The sequence below is a fragment of the Seriola dumerili genome, unplaced genomic scaffold (assembly GCF_002260705.1).
Source record: "Seriola dumerili isolate Sdu_G_001 unplaced genomic scaffold, Sdu_1.0 BDQW01000149.1, whole genome shotgun sequence".
In the NCBI taxonomy this organism is placed as follows: Eukaryota; Metazoa; Chordata; class Actinopteri; order Carangiformes; family Carangidae; genus Seriola; species Seriola dumerili.
In genome coordinates, this window is record NW_019174404.1 from 14,008,773 (window position 1) to 14,029,415 (window position 20,643).

The 20,643-nt window shown below is 42.4% G+C and overlaps 2 protein-coding genes across 2 annotated transcripts in view; one reads left to right on the top strand and one right to left on the bottom strand.

Annotated features, from left to right (window-relative positions):
- Positions 1-14,166, top strand: part of LOC111225984 (formin-like) — a 38,890-nt gene extending 24,724 nt beyond the window's left edge. The window contains exons 14-18 of the mRNA XM_022751055.1: positions 1,316-1,408; positions 7,206-7,257; positions 11,954-12,103; positions 13,811-13,892; positions 13,975-14,166. Of these exons, the coding sequence (XP_022606776.1) occupies positions 1,316-1,408; positions 7,206-7,257; positions 11,954-12,103; positions 13,811-13,892; positions 13,975-14,019 (422 nt within the window). The 3' untranslated portion in view covers positions 14,020-14,166. The remainder of the gene's footprint in view (positions 1-1,315; positions 1,409-7,205; positions 7,258-11,953; positions 12,104-13,810; positions 13,893-13,974) is intronic.
- Positions 14,167-16,827: 2,661 nt separating this feature from the next.
- Positions 16,828-18,784, bottom strand: LOC111225791 (gremlin-1-like). Its single transcript, XM_022750819.1, has 2 exons — positions 18,638-18,784; positions 16,828-18,193 (listed from the first exon to the last, which is right to left on the bottom strand). The coding sequence occupies exon 2, from the start codon at positions 18,190-18,192 to the stop codon at positions 17,644-17,646; it is 549 nt and encodes a 182-aa protein (XP_022606540.1). The 5' UTR covers position 18,193; positions 18,638-18,784; the 3' UTR covers positions 16,828-17,643.
- Between the last annotated feature and the right edge of the window lie 1,859 nt (positions 18,785-20,643).

Below are 20,643 nucleotides of genomic sequence, written 5' to 3' on the forward strand. Positions count from 1 at the left end.
TTCTCCAAACAGGATATTTTGGTTGTCATGTTTGTATGGTTGCTGATTTCTGTTTTTTATTTTGATAACTGCTGGTTCTCACTATCCTTCAATTTAGAAAGTGTCCTGGAATCCAGACTGTGAGGCTGTATGTAGTTATTCCTCACTTTTAATGCTCAGGCCTCGTGTTTCCTGATTTATTAAGACATCCAATAAATAAAAGATGCCATAGAGTGAGTTTACCGAGCTGCAGGTGCAGCGACTCCACATGCAAACATGTCAGAGCCAAACTCAGATCTAAAAGCAGCGACGCAGTGAAGTGAGACAGCGGCCAGACCTGTTAATGCTCTTGTTGTGATGCAGAACAATTTAGCTATGCAGTCATAAGCAAGTTAAGGTTTTTATTGCAGCCATTAATGACTTACAGGTTGGAGGAATGTGGCAAACTTCTTTCACCAGGCGTCTGTGTGTAGAGTAACGCAGGCTTACAGTTGCAGAGGAAATGGGGAAGGTTCGGCTGGAACACGCTCAGTTACGCCTGTTTTCCCTGAGCTCGTGGGAGTTGGGTCATTTGGCACCGCAAAGTAAAACCAATCCACAAACAGCAAATACATCTGCTGCACTCACATCTACCGACGGCGCTGAATACACTGCAATACAACACAACGTTATTGTCCGCTGTAGTGGACATTTGGACATATTGTGGACGGGGGGAGGGGGGGGGGCGCATTTAAAAGTATTATTGATATGTAAACCATGGGATGCTCTGCACCAAGGGGGAAAAAGAAGAACTACATAACCAAAATACAAAGGAAATGTCATGTTAACATTCCAATTGAAAGCACACAGTGTTTACACTTTAACTGAAACTTCCTTTTTTAGCCCTTGTGTTAAAACCACTTTTGTCTCCTCCAATTGCTGTCCTCATTTTTTATTCATTTAAGTAGCAGAGTGTGTCCCACATCATGTCTCAATACACTTTAAAAAAGAAAGGAGAGAATTACAGAAAGAGAAGATAACAACAATATACAATATATCAAATAAAATCTGTTTTTTTTTCTTTTTTTGGGAATAAGATAATAAAGTTACATATTTTATCCTTTTTTTATTGTAATGATCATTTCTCACATTTTTAAAACAGGTCACGCTTGTTTCAAGTGATCGTGTCTCATTTATTTCACTTAATTTTATTTTACTTTTCTTAGTTTTTAATGATATCCTTAAATGACTTTTACATTTTACACTTTTGGTGGTATTTTTCCTCCCACTTCAAATCCTTCATTTCCAATTTGTTTCTGCCTTTCGGGTCATTTATCATAACTCTCCTCTCTTCCAGCTTGTGAGAAGGATGTGCACAAGGTCTGTGCTAACTCGTCAGAGGAACACCTCCAGCCCTTCCAGGAGAAGATGGAGGGATTTATCTCTGCAGGTGAGTGAAGCTAAGATTTTTCTCTTTTTTTTTTCCCAGCCATACTGTAGACGAATGTTGGTTCGAAATATGTGTCAATTTTGTTCTTCACTTTGTAGATTTACTTGCCACAATATACAATCAGCAAAATGTTCTCCTAAAAGATGCAAAGATCTGCTGTGAATTTAGACAAATAAATGTTCTTTTAATTGTGTAGCTATCATCAAGTTGATGAAACATTTTACATAATATTTTTTGGAAAAAAATCTTCATGCACGTAGCAATTGACGAACAAATGCAGTGCAAGAACTATGCAATCATGGATAGTGACACACACTCATGTCCTCATTGCCAGGTGGCGATGATAGATGTTTGCCCTCTGTCCTGCTTAGAAGCTGACCTGACTCATATAAAGTTGTTAAGAAAGTTCTTAGTGACTTCAAAGATGAAACATTCAGGTGGACAGCTGAAGAGATGGTCATGAAACTGAGATTACAGAACTAGAAAAGCCCCGCTTTCATCCAGACACACAGCGTGGGACCTTTTAAAAAGAGGAAAGAATAATTACGTTGTTTTTTCTTTTTTTGTTGTTTTTTTTTTTTTTTTGCTATGTCAGCCAGTCATCTGGGTGGTGCAGGATCTGTCTTGTAGTGTATATATATATGTGTGTGTGTGTGTGTGTGTGTGTGTGTGTAGTCTTATGTTCTTGCTGCGAGAGGGCGTCTCAGTGCGCTGTAAGACAGCATGAGGACAGGAGTCTACAGGCCTGTAGAAGGGATCACATTGCCTCTAACATGGTTCTCATGTACTCTCGGCTGCCATAAAGCTGGCGGGACATCTCTGGCTGCGGCCTTGTAAAGAGAGGCCGGCCTCAGTGGATCAGGCCTGGGGACCACCGGGACGGGAGCACAGCCTCCCCGACACACTCTGATCATCTCGCCGTCTGTCCCATGATCTGACCCAGACACAAGTCATCTAATTTCTTCCTTCCCACCCCATATTTTAGTTGTAGTAGCTGCCACTTAACTCGTAACATTATGCTAAAATATCCTCAATTTGTGCCTTCTTACTGGAAAGTCTACACACTGCACTTTGGGGTGAAGAGAATTCCTAGAAATGAACAGACGAAGAAGAAATAAGGGCAAACAGAATCCCACCACATCTGTGTCTTTTTCAACCTTCATCACTTTTTAAACACAACTACAATGGTAGCTTCACTATTGAAAGTGACTGTGTACACATTTCCATGAGTTACGGCTCACGTATCATTAAAGTGATGGTCCATGCTGCCTATTAGGCACCCATCTGCTTATTTCACCAAAGTTTTATTATACACAGACCTTCTTTTGTATTTGAGTGAATACCATTAAGACGTCTTAAGTTTGCCACAGAGGGCTCCATCTCTTTCTCCTGCTGTCACATCACCAGATCCAGTTGTGCATTTAAAAAAAAAAAAAAAAAAAAACGTAACAGTGGTGGTGGAAAACCTCTGTTTCCACTTCCACTTTCTGTCCTGATTACTTTGCGTTGATGCTGCTGTGTGAAAATCTCCAGCTTTTTTGCACAGCACATAGAAGTCTGCGGGGTAGAGCAGACACGTCATCAGATCTCCAAAGCCTGAAATAAAGCGAATTAGCTGCCCTCGATATTCAGTGTTAAACCAAAGCCAAAACACACTGGATGCTCACTGAACTCTACCACCCGACAACAGTGAACCCAACAGCAGTGAGCACGGCTCGAAGGTACATGCCAGAGTTTTTGATCCATTCTGTGTTCTCCATGTGCCATACACACATCTACACAAGTGGATCACTGCCTGTTTTAAATCCCAGCATCACCACAGACATGTTAAATATAAACTATTGTTACTGTTCTTGATAAACACATCTGGACGGGTGTTTTTCAGTATAACAGGTTGGAGGATGATCTGAGTTTCTCGCACTTACTTGTCTTTTGCCTGTTGTTGATTTGACACTCGGTTTCTGGTCAAAATACCTGCACATTTGTTGGTGCCAATTTTGAAATTTGCGTGTGGACCAAAACACATGGTCCATGGTCCGTTTTGGTCCTTGCATTGCGTTTGTTCTGTTTTACTGAATATCCAGTGTGTAGATATTAAACACAGAGAATATGACTGTTTGTTTTTGTGCTGCAGCCTCTGGACATGAAATCAATAGGTCAGTGTAGGTCAAAGTCTAGAAAACTCTGAAATGTTAAAGGGTCAGTTATCCAAATTACCAAAAAAAAAAAAAAAAAAAATCTCACTTTCAGTCATTTATAACCATCCAAATAGTTTTGGTCTTATTTGTTCAGGTTTGTATCAGCCTTTGACATTTCTGCTCAAAACAATGGAAGTGAATGGAATTTAATCTGTGGTATTCAAAACCCTAAGAATTAAATTAAAAACAAATTAAAAAATTAAAACAGCAACATTTCTTTCCAGTAAGTGTTGCATTTAGTCTGGATAATGCAGGAACTGCAGCGTTCAGAGCGACTATTTTCTCAGTTCTAATGAAAATTGAGGTCTTTTCACTAATAATCCAGAGTAATTATGACAGTGATTTACAGATAGACATTTGTGGTCAAACCATAAATTGTCTTTTTCTTTTTTCTTTTCTTTTTTTAAATGGCAAAAATGCCATTAATTCCCTGTTTGCTCAAATTCCTTTCAATTTCAGTATCTTTGGGTTTTAGACAGGTGATCCAACAAAATAAAATTTGAAGACCTTTGGCTCTGTTGGTAATTTCCACTATTTAATGATATTTTGTAAAAAAAAAAAAAAAAAAAGAAAAAAGAAAAAGAAAAGGTTAATTATCACTGAAAATAACCATTAGTTGCAGTCCTAAAAAATACACCCTGTTGTTGAAAGATTTACATGTAATTTATCAACATTGTGAGCACCACAAAGAAATTTCCACTTTATTCAGACAACAGCAGACATCTCCAAGGCAAACCACAATATCTGCATGAATAAACATCACTGTGTAATCTGGACAAACCATCCCTTTATGTCTTTTTATGGAGTGAAAGACTAATGTTTTTACATAGTGTCAAGTCAAGAGCCCCTATCATGCAACAAGTGGCTGTCATTAAATGTTAGTGAAACAATAGATCTTTTCTATACAACAGTCTCACCAGGAGATTGTAGCCATATGTTTCTGTCCATGTCTGCAGTACAATCCCTAAAAAGATGATTGTCAGTGCATCCAGTCTGTGCTGGGATTATGTACTCTTGAAATGGCAATGCGGCGTGACATTGTTCTAGTTTGTTTATGCGCCCTGACTACTGTACTTCTGAGTGCAAGATATTTCCTTTGAGCTGTGACCAGTGTCGCAGAATATCTGAAAGCTTTGTAAACCACTGTGGCTGCCACTGGCTACAAAATGCCATTGGTTTGCAAAGGCACATCTTGAACTTTAACTTTCCAGCGGAATACTTGTAAACCTTTCCTTCATGAACAGAATTCTCGAGCTGCGGCCCGTGCTTTGGGAGGAGCGGTGTGTAATCATCGTTCATGATGATTCCATGACTTCAAAAGGCAAAAACAAAGCAACAGTTCTCACATCAAAGAGCGGCTGAGGCTCTTAAACTCTGACTCATCAGTGAATGAGTGAATTTCTCACCCAGGTACATGCTCAGGAGGGCTGACCACAGATACATGTGTTTGACACATGATTTTAGATATCGAAAATTAACTGTTAGGAAATAGTGTGGAGGAATGCAGCATCAGAAGCCTCGGAAAACTGTGCGGTGTAACTTCGTCCTCATACCCGAGGATCAAAGAATAACAGAGAATGAACAGATAGAGACAGAACTTTGCAGTGAGAGTTGTGTTTCTGAGTGGCACTGACCCATAACCCAGGCTGCAGAGAGGCTCACAGCAGGGCCTGCAGGTGAACCTGAACGCCCCGCACTCTCTCTTAAACTTGCCTGTGTGATCTCTCCCAGATCTAACAGGGGACATCTCAGAAAGCCATTGAACCCTTCTGTTAGGCCTCGTCTCGTCATTGTTTCTGCTCCTCTTCCAAGCCAAGTCCTACGTACGCTTTGGAATTCACCCCCCCCCTTTTTTTTTTTATTTCTTTTTTTTGAGTGTTGTATTAAGTTTGCAAATTTTACATAGTTAGTCTGACTTTTTGGAATGTGGTTTTGTATTTCCAGTTCAATTTGTTTCTCTCATTCAAAAGTGTAAGGTTTCATGAAAAAGAAAAAAAAAAGAAGCTGTTCCTGATCTGACTGCAGTAGTTTCAACATCTAATCAACCACCTTTTTGTTTCCCGTGTTAATAGGAGCTCTTTGAAACCTCTGGGGATGCTCTTACGGGCACATTTTCCGTGTTGAATACACGCCATGACTAATTGAAAACAAATTCCTGCTTTTAATCTCAGCTTGTGTAAAAAATCATGTGTATCATGACATCCTTTTTGTTGTCAGTGAGTCACAACCCAATAACCAAACTTCCACTTGTTCCGATGGCTGAATTACGTAGCCCATGTAAAATTTGCAGATGGCTGCTGTCCAAGGAACCTGTTTTTGATGATGTCTTAGAGATTTGTCTGTATCCTAAATACAAGTGGTGCAGGGAGATGGAAAAGGATGCTTTGTGGAAATCCTCAGCATCCCTCTTAGATCGCTCTCTGTCTCTTTGTTATCTGGCTGCTAGGTAAAGCAGCGGTTTGGAAAAGTGTGTCAGAGTTTTAAAGCCCTAATTTATTGTCCCTCTCAGCATGCACGTCTCATAACTTTCTAGTTAGCGACTACTGGTTTCATGTTTACACAGGGAGCGGAGGAAGAGAAACTTCACACATCCTCTCACTCTGGGGCACTCTCTCTTTCTCTCTCCCTCTCTCTCCCTCTCCTTCAGCGTCTCGGCTCCAGTGCCACCTCTGCACAGTCGCACCAGAGGGGTACCTCAGGCGCCAGCCTGACCCCCACTGAGACTAACGCCATTGGTCACGGCCCCTCTCCTCTTCCCCCCTCGTCCCTCTATCCCAGACATGGCCACCACCCCCTTCATTAGGTTTACCTCATACATGTAAAAAAACGTCCCCTTGCCCACATACATGTAAAGAAAAAAAAAAAAAAAGAAGAAGAAGTAAAAGTAAAAAGTAGTTGGTCGGAGGCTTAAGCTCACCTTCTCCCAGAAGACCCCCAAACCTGCCTTTGAACAATTTTTTGGAGACTCCCCCCTCTTAAATCTTCAAGTAGGAAAGGTCCCCCATCATTGTAAAAAGGATGAATCTGGAAAAATGCAATAAATCTGAGATCACAGGCACTCTCTGGCCCTAGATAAATTCTTGCACCTCGGCCTGGCCCGCCGCACACATCTGCCTTGCATTTAGACACTTTTACATGGCAGGAGTCCACAGGAGCCTCCAGTTCCCAAGCCTCTCTGTTCAACCCTGCGCCCCTGCTTCAGCTCTGCTCAGAACATGCACATGTATGTCGACACACACATATAAACACACACCTCCGCAAACAGACCACCGCTCCCCGCCCCGAGCCCAGGCGTCACCGGCTCACACTCTCATGCGTCAACACACAGAAGCATGTCAAACTTTACAATGTGCTTAACTGTCACTTGGATAACATGCTCACTGTGTCAGTGACATCTCAACCTAGAGCCCTTCTTCTTCTCTCCTCACTTGACAACTCTAAAAACGGCTGACAAACACAGCGCCCCCCTCTGGACTCCACCGGTGACCCGGGATCAGTTTTCAGTAGCTGTCATCTGAAACATTCGGTTATCTATGTCACCAAAAGCCCCATAATACGTCCCATAATCCATCTTAATCTGACATTTTCTCTTTTTACAGCTCAAAAGGATCACTCCGCTGAAGAGGACCGGCTTGGTTCGGCACAGAAACGGTAGGAGACCAACTTTAACAAACCCACGTCGAGACGCATTTAAAATTCTGAATGAAATATCGTGTTTGGACAGAAAATATTTGTGGATTTCATCCTTCAACGAGGGAATTTTGCCAAGTGTTATGGATTGCAAACGTCACATTGCAGTGTTGCGTTATTTGGCATGCTTCACATAGATAACATGGCTGGTATCTGACAGCGCTAATGTTTGCCATTTGTATAGTTGTATACAGTTATTAGTAGCAGCTGTTAAAGTTTCTGGTAAGATGTAGGGGCTTCTCAGTATCATGGTTTTACTGCTTTGGTGAAACAGTCCAACTCTGACTGGAAAGGTATGGGAGGAAGTGATTTACTCTGAAAGATTTAGCACAGTTTTACATATGCACAAGGAGATATTTTGAGTATTAAATGCATCTGTGCTAATGTCTTCGTCTTTTGTAATTTGTCTAAAGACAAATATAAAAGATACAAATCCTTAACAGAAACGGCAGCGACTTTCCACACTCATGTAATGTGTAGCATACTGTATTTTAAGCCTGAACACCCTGTGCTTCCTCCCCTGCAGTTCCTATCATTCTTATCTGCCATGTTTTGTGCAGGAGACTCCCGAGAGTTTTCTGAGAGGTATCTGATTTATAGGCATAAGACACACTGGCAGCCGCTGAGCTCGCTGTCCGAGGGAAATCATATCTGGAACATTTCATATTGGAAAAAGATGGTGGTGCAGACAAACAAAGCAAATAGATTATTTTTGCCTTGTTTGGATAGAGAGCAGGATTGTTTGCTTTATACCGTAACTCTGCCACTTCCAAAATAAATCACGAACGCACGTAAAGGAGAAAGTGAAAGACGCCGGTCGCAAGAAAATGGAAACTATAAACAATTAGGAAGTTCATTGCTTTGGACAACACTATAACTCAGCGAGATGGTTCCAAACTGTTTCTGTTTCATGTTGCTGTTTTTAAGCCAAGAGGGTCGCTGCGGGGCGGCTGCACCTCGCACTCTCTGTCCTGGTCCGTCACCCCCGCCCTCACCTATCCCACTGGACGGGTGTGTGTGTGTGTGTGTGTGTGTGTATGTGTGAGTGTGAGTGACACCACTGTAATGAAGGCGTTGAACTTGGAGGGGGATATTGATCAAAAGGGCCCCGCAGCTGACAGCACCTTTGCCTTTTAATGAAGTTTTCCTTTAATTTCATCTAAAGACAGGGGCTGGCTGACTGGCGCTAGGTAGAGCAGGAGGAAAGAAGGGTGGGGGGTTCTTTCTCAGGTTCCCACAGAGCCACCTCATAAAAGTGACACGCCGTTGATGAATATGGGCGTCAGCGGGCTCACCGGGCCCTGGGTGGGCTCTCACATCTGCGCTGGATGAGGGATCCTCATACAAACACACAACAGCAGCAGCAGTGGCAACAGCATTATAGCTGTGTGTTAATAAAGGAAATAGACGGCACATCCCGCGTGCTACCTAAGACCTCGGCCTCATGAAGAGTCAATGAGTTTAGACGCCTGTGAGTCGAAGTTAACCAGCAGTTAGTGGGGCAGGGTGAGTATGAATCAATATCAGGATATGGACAAGAATAACAGCTGGGTATTCAACCTCAGCACTTTTTGGTTTCTAAAATGTTTCGATAGCACAGAGTATTGACAACTGACAGGGCTGCAACTATTCCATTGATGAATCTGCTGATTATTTTCTCAGTTAATCGTAAAAAATTTGATAAAATAGTGACAAATGTCAATGACAGTTTCACACAAGAAGAATTTAACTTGGAAAAATGATTAAGTGAATCATCAATTAACAAAATAGTTGCAAACAAATTTTCTGTCGACCAACTTATTGATAAATTGTGTGAAGGGTGATCATCATTGGGTGATGATAAAGCGTGTGTGTGTGTGTGTGTGTGTGTGTGTGTGTGTGTGTGTGTGTGTGTGTGTGTGTGTGTGTGTGTGTGTGTGTGTGTGTTCGTGAGCTCTACCATCAAGTACCAAAAGTTGAAAGTAACTCCTTATTGAAGTTAGTGAATTTGGGCTACATTAATAAAATGGACTGGACTCAGAAAGTTGCTGATATAAACTGGAGTTTTGCCATTTTAAGACTTACTTTATTCAGGCAAAGTTGTGTCGCTGCTTGTCTTATTTTAAAAAAGTACGCTGCTTTGAGCGACAGGTTGTTTGAGCGCATGCTTACCACAAACTGGCATGCACCGAAGTCTGGGCTCCACATCTGCCCCACATTTTTGGATTAGCCGGGAAAAAGGGGCGGAATCAGGCACTGCCAAGATAGCGACGGCAGGGCAGCCCACTCTGAGCTTCAAAATCGCTCCTCGGAAACCTGAGTGACGTCATGGAGGCTATGTCCATCTTTATATACAGTCTATGCTCTAGACCCCTTATTCCAGTATTGATACATATCAAATGTATATGTCAAATGTGTGTAAAATCACTTATAAAATATTTCAATTGCTCTTAGTGCAGTGACCTTATGCATGACAAGAGGGACGTTTCACACATGGAAAACAACAACTTGAAAAGCTCATTTTTAACCATGGTTTGCCCTCGATTGTTCATTTGGACAACTGAAAACTGACATTTTTACTGAGATTAACTGTAAAACGCCAGCATCATTTTAATGAGAGAGAAAACTCCATCAAGTTCATTTCTGTTTTTTCCCTTTTTGTAAAACATTATCTGGGGCTCTGGGCATGACAAGCACCCAAGCCTTTTCCTCAACATGCAGTCCTAATTTGTCTGCTTCATGTTCGGGTTCCACTGAGGTTTTCTGGTTCTGTCCTCAGTTCCGTCTCATTAAGTTCTCTTCTCCCACATCATGCTCAATTTCATTTGGCCCAGCTGCCTCCACTACAGTCACCGTGCAGTTATGGTTTCATAGATGCTAGCTGGTATATCATTCTTCTCTGGCATTAAATGACAGCAATGGCACAAAAGGGCTTGGTGCCTCCGCGGACTCAGCCGACAACATGCAGTTTACTTCTGTAATCTTTTTACTGGGGAAACAAAGGAATGCAGAGTTGCTTGTCCAAATATTTCCCTGATTCTCACGGCTGCTCATGGTTTTGTAATGGGTCTTTTTTTATAGCTGTCAGTGAGGAATGCTGGCTGTGGGTGCCGCAGTAAACCCTCTCACGGCAATGGCATCATAGCGTGGATTACAGAAGTGTAGGGGGGTTTGTGTTTGTGCATGTGTGCACGAGTGTAATTGTTCTGCGCTCGCAAATGAACTCGGTTCCGCTTGATTTTGTTTATGTTTTCTAGGTAAACTTGCATGTGTGAGTGTGTTTGCATCTGTTTTGAGTGAAGCGTTGTGTATCTGCTTGTTGCATATGCTCAGGAGGCTAAAAGGAAAAGCTTGTTGCTTGATTTGTGCATGCTTTGACATGATGACCCAGGGTCAGGAGAGGAGCTGATGGAGAAGAGATCCTGTTCATCATGCCAGACAAGGCCGGCTGCAACAAAGCTACCTGCGACGGCTCGTCTGTTTGGTCAATCTAAGCCTCTGATTTCTTCTGTAGTGTACAGGATGATCTACAGCGCTCTCCTTTTCTTTTTTCTTTTTTTGAGCATCCCAGCGAAATGACGCATCCTTGGGAAATGGGAAGCAGAATCCCTTTTTTTTTTTCTCTCTCTCTCCCCCCAGCTTTTAGCAGGCCGTCTGGGCAGCATATTGCACCATTTCACACAACATCAGCATGTCTTAGATTAGCGTCGCAAAAAGCCACCTAGCATCTGGAGGTCAGAGCCTATCTGGGTGTCAATGGGACAGGGAGCATCCCTTGAATCATAGCCCCCTTTTATCAACCCTTTGACAGGCACGGCTAGAAAATGTCTTTCATGTTTAGGTTAGGGAGGGAATCTGAAGCAGCAGGCTGCTTTTCATGCCTTGTGTGTGCTGCTGAGAGCCTCGCAAAGAGTTCAGATTTGGTTACAATTGAATTAGGCCTACAACAGTGCAGCAATCTGGCCCAGTGAACAGAAAACAGAAAATCCAGAATCTGTTTATTCACACAGAGCTGATGTTTCACTATGTTTTTTTTTTTTTTTTTTTTTTTTTTTTTTTTGATTGTGTGCACAGCTGTCTGAGTGAGTTCACATGTGCATATATCTTATCATATTCATATCTTTGATTGTCTGCCAGTAAATACGTTCCTGGAGCTTTAGGTGTGAGTTCACAGTGGTGGTGTGTGTATATGTGTGTGTCTGTGTGTGTGTGTGTGCGTGTTGCTGTGTCTGGAGGAGCAAGCAGCCTGGTCTTGGCTTGTCTCCGTCTCCTCTGGCAGTCTTCCCCCTGCAGGCTGTGGAGGTCAATGTGATAATGGAGCCGCCGCTACTGGCTCTCCCCCGTCGCCCAGCAGGGTGGACACTCTGCTTCCAGCTCTGTTTCTGGCCTCTTGGTCTCACTCTCCATCCATCCATCATTGTGTGTGTGTGTGTGTGTGTGTGTGTGGTTGTGTGTGTGTGTGTGTGTGTGTGTGTGTGTGTGTGTGTGTGTGTGTGTGTGTGTGTGTGTGTGTGTGTGTGTGCTGTGCCTGTATTTTGTCTGTGTTTCTTGTTTACAGCTTTTCAATCTAGAGTAGTCCACTGAAACACACTGTTAACTTACAGTATCTCTGATATCATTTTTATAATATGTGATAAGACAGCACTATTTATGCATTGTTTCTTTTTTTCCCCTACAGTTTCCAGGACATGGTGAGCTACTTTGGTTCTAAGCCAAAGGCCGGGGAGAAAGAAGTGGCCCCGAGTCACGTCTTTATGCTCTGGTACGAGTTTTGCAATGACTTCAAGAACACCTGGATACGACAAAACAAGAACATCTCCAAGGAGAGGTGAGGTGGATTCTGGTGAGATTGGTCCGTTTTTCTCTTACTCTGTCCGGCGAGGGTCATGAAAACCCGACTGGTATCTTCGGTAAAAGCCTGACATGTTAGAAGCTGGTTTCGTTTGATTGGATGACGTCCGTCATTACAGTGGTAACAGCGAGTGTGGTTGAACATTGCAGTTACCTGCTAAACAAAAGCCGGTGTATCTGTTTACAGTGCAGACATATGCCAAAGGAGAAGTTGTGTAACAAAGAAGTCTGTCAATAATAAAAGCCCCCCCCTCCCATTCTTTACCAGTTAAAGGCTTTTAATGTGAAGCAGCAGTTGTAGGAAGTGCTCTTTTGCATTAGCAGTAACTTCATTCATCATCAGGAGAGTGAACAGAAAACAGTGAGGCTGACATCAGAGATGAAATTAAAAACAAGGCTGCATTACATACATGTATTGTTTCATGTGAGGGTGGTTGGAATCCAGGGTGGCACCGTAAAATAATGTACGGAGAGGTAATTACATAACGTAAACACATCGAGTGTCTATTCGCTGAAAACGTGCTATCTACAGATAATACGGAAACTGTGTTTGATTACATGAAAATTGTAAGTTCTGTACCCTCAATGTCTGGCAGAAAGATTCGTGTGAGGTACTTTTTCCCAGTCCGTGGATTCACCGCTGCAAAACACTAACTTTGCTAATAAAGTAAGGCTTTACCATCTCATCCTCGCGTTAGACTTCTCGTCTCATGTCGCCTTTGGATGGATGGTTAACACCTCTGGACATCAGGTCAAATTAGCGGTAATTGCGCGAGGGTGATGCTCAGATGCTGGGGTGTAATTAGAGTAAAGGAGGGGGGGGCATCAAAGAGGAGGCAAGCGAGAGTAGCCTGAATTTATGATGTTTTCCTCTGACCTGCAGTGAGTGGGAGGGCGGGGCGGGGGGGCATTCCACTGAGGGACGGCAGACCCTCTGCGCGCCTCCCTGGCTTTACTAGCAAGTGGACGGGAGCCTGTGGTCATTTAAAGGCTGCGCGTTATGGGAAAACTGATAAACACTGTCATGATGCTGGACGTTGCAGCCCAAAGGGCAGGAGAGCTGCACATGCAGAGCCTGCATGAGACTGAGGCAGTGAAAGAAGCCGGCGATGATGTCCAGCCGAGCTTCGTGGTCATTTTGTTGTTATGTGTTAAGTACTCTGAAGTTGTCGTATCGCGAATCTGCGCTCACACTTGAACTGAGCCTCCGTGTCAGGAGTTAATGTTCTCCCCGTCCTGCCACGGATCCATGTGCTCTCTCTTAATTGTTTACTAGGTAATCGTGTCCCACATTACTCACAGCTGACTGTGCTTATGTACAATTAACTTTATTTTAAATACTGTTTGTGCACTCATAAAAGCCAAGTGTTTTTTAAAGGCTGCCTCATTATCTCATCAACCCACTGTCATTCTCTACTGCTTCCCACTTATGGGGCTTTCACTGACCGCAAACTCCTGAGAGGATCTGTGTGTGTGTGTGTGTGCGTGTGTGTGTCTGTTTGTGTGTCCATGACCGGGTGCCCTAGGGATATACGTAAATGTCATGCTCTTACAAACAACTTCACAAGGATACAGTGATGAGAGGCTACGGACTTTAAATTGTTTTCACAATTTACACCAGAGCTTTCAGCGTGTACTTCTAGTTTTAAAGAGCCTGCAAATGTCACATTTTTTTCCCCCATAGGTTGAAGGAAGCTCAAGAAAACATCAAGAAGATCACAGCAGAGAAGAGAGTTGAAACCAAGAAGATCAATGCCAATAGTCTGGTAAGAACTGAGTTTCCTGAAAGCTGCTGTTTTTTTCTTGTGTCAGCGCCGAAATCAGTACACTTCATTTTTGTGCCAACAGAAAGAAAGGCTGCGGCAGAAGGAATCCAGCGTGTCCTCCAGCTGAAATGACAAGGGACAAAGCAGAAGAAGAAACGATGAGAGGCGGAGGTAAGAAAGTGCGCAGGCCTTAACGCTCCGTCGTCAAACCACCTGCCTCCACAACACTGGACTGCCCTCCGTGCCCCGTACGAACTCACAGTAAAACCTGGCCGGACTCTTACTACTCCCACTGCCATACCTCTGCGCTACTAACAGCACTGGACACCCACCCATCTCCACCCACCCGCCCTCATGTCCAGCCTTTTTGGAAAAAAGCTCCTGTGCCGAGGCTGCATGGCTGACACAGCCGAAGTGATGAGAGTCTTAAAGGCTAAAGGTTGACCTCGTTCATCCAGCGTGGCGTGACCTCTGAGTGCCCGGCTTGTGAAAGGTCTCTACGGGTCAGCGGAATTCCCAACAGTGCCAGCTGACAAATCCATGAGATTCCTTCTGGATCTACAAGAGCTGAGAATCTATTCTTGTAGATGTTGTCTGGCACAGCGGACGTATTTAAAGTGCTCCAACGTATTCAAAGGTGTGAAGATGTTGTCGCTGTTCCCGGCAATTTCTGCTCGGAGGAAAATCCCTGTTGACAAAACAGCAGTAAGGAAGCAGCTCCCAGTGTCCTCTGCTGTAGCGAAGAGCTGTTCATTCACCATGGCTCATTAAAAGTCTTGTAAATATGTCATGTCGTAGAATCGGCAGGGACCGTGCAGCTTCGCGGAGTATGATGAATGATCCGCGCTGAGCTTCGAGTGCAGATGAAGACGTGTTGTGTATAAACGCGGAGATTTCACTGTATTGTGTGTGTTTTTCCCTTCGCCAGCCTGACCTCCCCTGGGTGACGGCCAGAGAAGAGCAAGGCCTGGCAGCGAGTCTGGCCCCAAGCCTCGGACCCATCACACACACATACACACACACCCCCACCCACACACACACCCACACACACACACACACACTTACTTAAAAACATTAGACGAACACGAAAGGTTTTGGCCATGCACCCACTCACCTGAGAACTAAAATGTACTTAATGCAGAGTTGTTCATCTCCCTCACTGAGTGCTGCACGTCACAGTGTGTCCAGCACAGGTTGAAGCACTTTCCTGCTTGCAGTAGCTGTAGTAGCTATCAGCCACACTCCTATGTTATGCTAAGTGTGTGCATTTTATTCAGATGTCTTGCACTTTTTTGCACCTCTTTTCCTATGCAAGGGTATGGCTTCCTTGTTAAAAAAAAAAAAAAAAAAGAAAAAGAAAAAAAAGATTGATGAGTTGTATTGCTTCATGATGAAATCCTATTAAGGTTTTTTTTTTTTTTTTTTTCTCATTTTTAAGAATGCAGAAGTTTATTGCTCAATGTTTTATTTTCACAATTGTAAGCTGTACCCACACTCCTGTATCATTCAAGAAAAGTATATTTATGTAAGAAGAGGTTTATTTTATGCCAAAAGAACATCGGCTTTTTTCCCTTTTTGAGGCTGTATTTTTATGAGTTGTAATAGAGTTGACTGAGAAGCTGCCTGATGCGTCGGTTAGATGAAAGATATATTTTCACGTGGATATTATTTGTATGTTGTGCCCATGTATGTTGGAGAGATGAGGGTAATATATTTAAGCATATCACCTGAAGCCATGCGAGTTACTATACCTCAGACAAACTTCCATTATCAGAGTATCCATCAAACTGCACCTTAAATTCCTTTTTTTTTTACCCTCCAAAGTCTTTCATGTGTGCCATTTATTTTGTATAAAATCCAAGATATTTCATAACTTTAAACTGCTACGTTCTACTTCAGAGGATTTGAAAAACAAAAAAACCAACAAAAAAAAAAAGCTGATACTGACCAAGGAATTGTTGTAGCCTCTACTGTATGTATGTCGGTTCGTGCAACCTTCAGTAGCTCTCATATAGGTGCTCTGTAATTTTATGGAATTGTTTTAAATTTCAAGAATAAACAACTGGATGCCGAACAAAGCGGACTCATTTTGGAGGAAGGACTTGCTCAGGCACACATGATGTGTTAAACCAATTTCTCTTAAATGTCCTGCTGTCAACGCTTCCATTAGGCCTGCACCAAGAAAATGTGATATTTATGGAGGAAACCTGAGTCACCAAAGAGGATTTAATGATTCAAAAGTCAGCCAGGCTGTTCAATAAACTGACTCACAATTAAATCACTCAATCAATCCTCATTTCTAGACATTAGAACTTGTTCCTGGAAAACTCTTGAAACAAAGTCATTAGCTTTGTTAACATAAGGAATTTGTTATGCCATTAGAGGTTTATTTTAAGAGAAGATTTTAGAAATGTTAAATTAAATGAGATGGACAATATTACAATGTTTTAGCCTATTTGCTCTTTTGCCAAATTCAATGCCATTCAAACGCCAAAATAATCACACAGAGTGTGGTTTAGAACATACAGTATGTTATAAGAGTAATACTCAGTATGGATGGCTGAAGATTAACCTAATGCCTTCTTTTTTTTTGTTAAAAAAAAATCCAACATTTGATACCCATTTTTTAAACGTTGGATTGCTCAGGTTTAGGCAGAAAATCCTTCATCATTTGCACTTGAAACTGCGTATTCCCCCCTTTTCCAGCTCTCCGATAAAAATACACTCTGATGACGTTAAATGATATGATTTCAGTGGATAATTGGAGCTTGTAACTACATCTTTTCTCATAAACAAAACGATTATTTTTACGATGAAATTTACTCCAAGTTGTGAGTGTGAAAGAAAGAAAGATGCTGGCTCCACGCAGCAGGGGATCAGGGAGAAGTTCCCATTTTCTTTAACAGCTGTAAAGTTTTAAATAATATGCACAGTATTCCAGCATCCCTTTATTTTATGTTTCCATGGATAATTTAATCAAAGGAATAAACAAACCGGTTACATCAACGATGGCTTTACATTTTACAACTATTTAATCTCTATAGTGTATAAACCATCACTGTACATTGTCCGTTTTAACTAACAAAGAAGCCTACTGTCTCTACATTTGAGTAGGCATCCAACTTACAAATAAAAAAAGAAATCTTTACTGATGGACTTCGAAATTCACAGAAATCAGTCAGGCTAACCCAAGGATTCTTGGAATATCGAACTAAAATCACATTTTCCATTTACAAATATCGCCACTCATCCATTACATTCCACACAGTGGAAACATCCAGTTTGACAAACATATATATATAAACACTGAAAAAAAATACAAAATTGGACCGGAACGCGTTCCTGTCACAATGAAGGTTTGGAACAGTGACTTGTTAAATAAACCGGGGTTATGCAGTCCCATTGGGGTGAAGGAAGCCGTGCGTAAAACGTGCCCATTCCAAGTCAGCGTTCCCGTGCAGTGATGCTTGTTTTCAAACTTGGCAAACTGGTGAGGAGTAAAATGTTCATTGCAGTTCAACATGGGTTTATGAGTTGCATGTCCATATTTTTTCACACGTTGTGCAAGAAGAGAATCATAGTACACGAAGGCAGCCTTAAAGTCATCGTATATGTGGAGCATATCCCCAGATGGAGACAGGCACGTGCTCTCGGCTGTGTGACAGCCTCTCTTTTTGTTTTCAGACCAACAGTCCTGCCCGCGAAGAGTAGGAGTATGAAAAGCACACACACAACACATTTCTGTGTGTTTTCAGTCCAGGTCTATGGATATACAGCGGCACTGTTTGACGCGCTGGATGCGTTTCTTCTTGGTGGGCGGCTGCTGGTCCGGACAGTTCAAAGTAAAGGTCATGGTGGTAAAACGCTTCGGCTTGCAAAACGAACAGGACTGGAAGGCACCTTCCTCCCTGCGGATGTGCCTGGGGATGTAGAAGGAGTTGCACTGTCCGTAGCAGAAGCGGTTGATGATGGTGCGGCTGACGCAGCCCTCCTCGTGGATGGTCTGTTTGAGCGGCTGCGTCTTGCACCAGTCCCGTTTCAAATACTGGCGCTCCGTCACATGTAAAGCTTCCTGGCTGGACTCCAGCACCTCGTCGGCCGGTGAGGATGAGCCCTGCCTCTGTCGGGACCCGGAGCCCGCCTGCGGAGGCTGCGGTTGCTGCTCCGATTCGTTTGGGTTGCTTTTGTCAGGATGAGGAATGGCGCCTTGTGAACCTCGATTTCTTTTTGAATCCACGGGAGAGGATAGCAACCCAATGATGAAAACCATACTGCAAAAGATACGCGTCGAGTTGGCCATCCTTAGGGAGAAGAAGAAAATAATTCATCACCTACACCGTTTCAACTCTGGACGGGTTACGCACAGCTGTCAAAGCTTTTACGCTGCGTAAAAACGCACAGAGAGCTCTTTTCTTTCTCCCTTTCTTTTTTTTTTAAACCACATGCAAAACGAAGCTGAAGTGCAAAACCAAAACCACCAAATAGCTCAATTACCTCAGTCTAAATATCTGAGTAAGAAATATAAATATACAATTACATGTATGCTCACATACACGTTGTACATTACGCAAAAGAGTGCTACTATATTTAGCCAAAGCAAAAGCTCCCTCATATGTTTAATAAACCATCCACACATGTACACCAGTGGATAATAAGCAGACGGTCTTGTAATTTCCATAATCAATAAACCTAAATAAAGTTTAAAAAGAGAGCAGCGTGGATGTTACAATCCGAAATCCACTCACCTGTTCGAGCCTCCGCTGCAACAAGCGCAATGATCTGATCCTGTCAGTCCTCTAAAGGCACCTTCCGAGGTGATAGGCACCTACTGCAGTCGACTGTACACTGGTGGGACTGTGGATGGGTGGGAGACTAACCGCTCCATAGACAGGGGCCAGGGGGGTTTAATACAAATTGCTCCAGCGCCGGACTGTCTCCCTTTTAAATGTCTGCCAGCTGAGATGTGCACAACAGTTCCCTCTACATTATTGGCTAAGCACGATGTAGAGAAAATCAAAACTATCCGCCCCCTCAACACTTCTCTGAACCCGCTTCAAGGAAACAGACAAGCGAGGAACAGCGAGGGCAGGCAGGAGGGGAGGAGGAGGAGAAGGAGGGGGCTGAGGGGAGGAGGAGGAGGGGGAGGAGGAGGAGGAGGAGGGGGGCGAGCTGAGAGCGGACAGGCCTGAAGTTTATGCGCACATGGAAAAAGTAAAACAGTTGATTTTTATTTTTTGATCACAGGGAGCGTGGTGTTAATACTGTGCGATGTGTCAAACATTTTAAAACTGAAATGGGGCGTCAAGCAAAAACATGGACAGAGGAGCGATCTGAGACTGAAGCCAGTCAGAAAAGGTGACGATCACGTCACAGCACACCTGTGAATCCTCAGCACAGACAAGCATGTATAGTCAGAGTAAACTCATTATAAACAGAGACATTACTGAGCCATCGGTCACTGGCTGTTATTCACAAAGCTTTATTTAAAATAATGAATCACAGCTGATTTCTCTTCATCTCCCTTCATGGAGTCGTCGTTTTAAACTACAAGGCCTTAATGAAGCACAGACAGGCTCCACAAAAATAGACTCTTATTGACATAATAAATGAAAAGGGGACATTGCTTACAAACAGAGGATTGGGGATTTCATTAACGCAGTATGGTGTAGCCTACATACAGTATCCCTTGCTCCATTAGAAAGCCATAGCTTTTAAAACAGTGTGCACGCTCCCCTTGTACGTTTACGCATTCTCAAACTTCTGAAGTACTTCGGCTTCCATGCAAATGAGTTCCCCTTGATCTCAGTCTTTGAATCAGAATGGCTCTTTGGTCAAATTAATTAAAGTAAAAAATATACTATACTAATACTTTTTCATAAAGCACTATAAATTGTAACTAATATTATTTGTTTGTTATTAAGCTTTTGCCAATTCTTTATAAACCGGCTTGAGGCCATTAATAAGAATAACATTTTGGGGTTGCCACGTTGTGAATAAATCCCTTTAGATCATGCTTAGCCTTTCTGTTTGGTAATAATTAGTTAGAACAGTTGGGAATGTGGATTATCTGCTAATAAATACTTGCACTTTCTGCGAAGACACAATAAGTCTATAATGTTATAAATATACTGTTGACACTGATTCTGGCCCAGATATTCTGCAGGTTTTCCCGGAGGGTTAATGTTCCATCAGAGTCTCTGTTTTATAAACTGAATAACTATGAAAAAGGAGAAGCAAGTGTCCTGCTGAAGTAGAATGGACAACAGCTAAAGAGTTTTTTCACAACCTGGCAACTAAAAAAAATCAGTGGTTTAATGGCTTGTGACGGATTGTATAAAACATTATTAAATGTGTCATTATAATTAATGTAAAGCCATCAGTTACACTTTATAAAGGCCATTTAAGAAAAAGAAACTTAAACTATTCAACCATAGCAAGATAAGTGAAAAACTGATTTGTTTGAGCTGTTTTATGACATTATGGCAAGTAAAACCACAGTACCCACAATGCCGTCGGCTCAGGAGTAGGAGATTATTCACTCCAAACATCAAATGTCCCGCACTTTAATTTAAACATGGTCCGTCCCTGGATTCTCCTGATAAATATTTCATATATATTTCATGCTGATTCAGAAAAGTAAAAACGTGGTGAACGAACGCTGCATCATCTTTTCTCACTATATATATATAGATATAGATATCTATATCTATATATACATATAGATATATATATCACACCGCAATAACTTTCA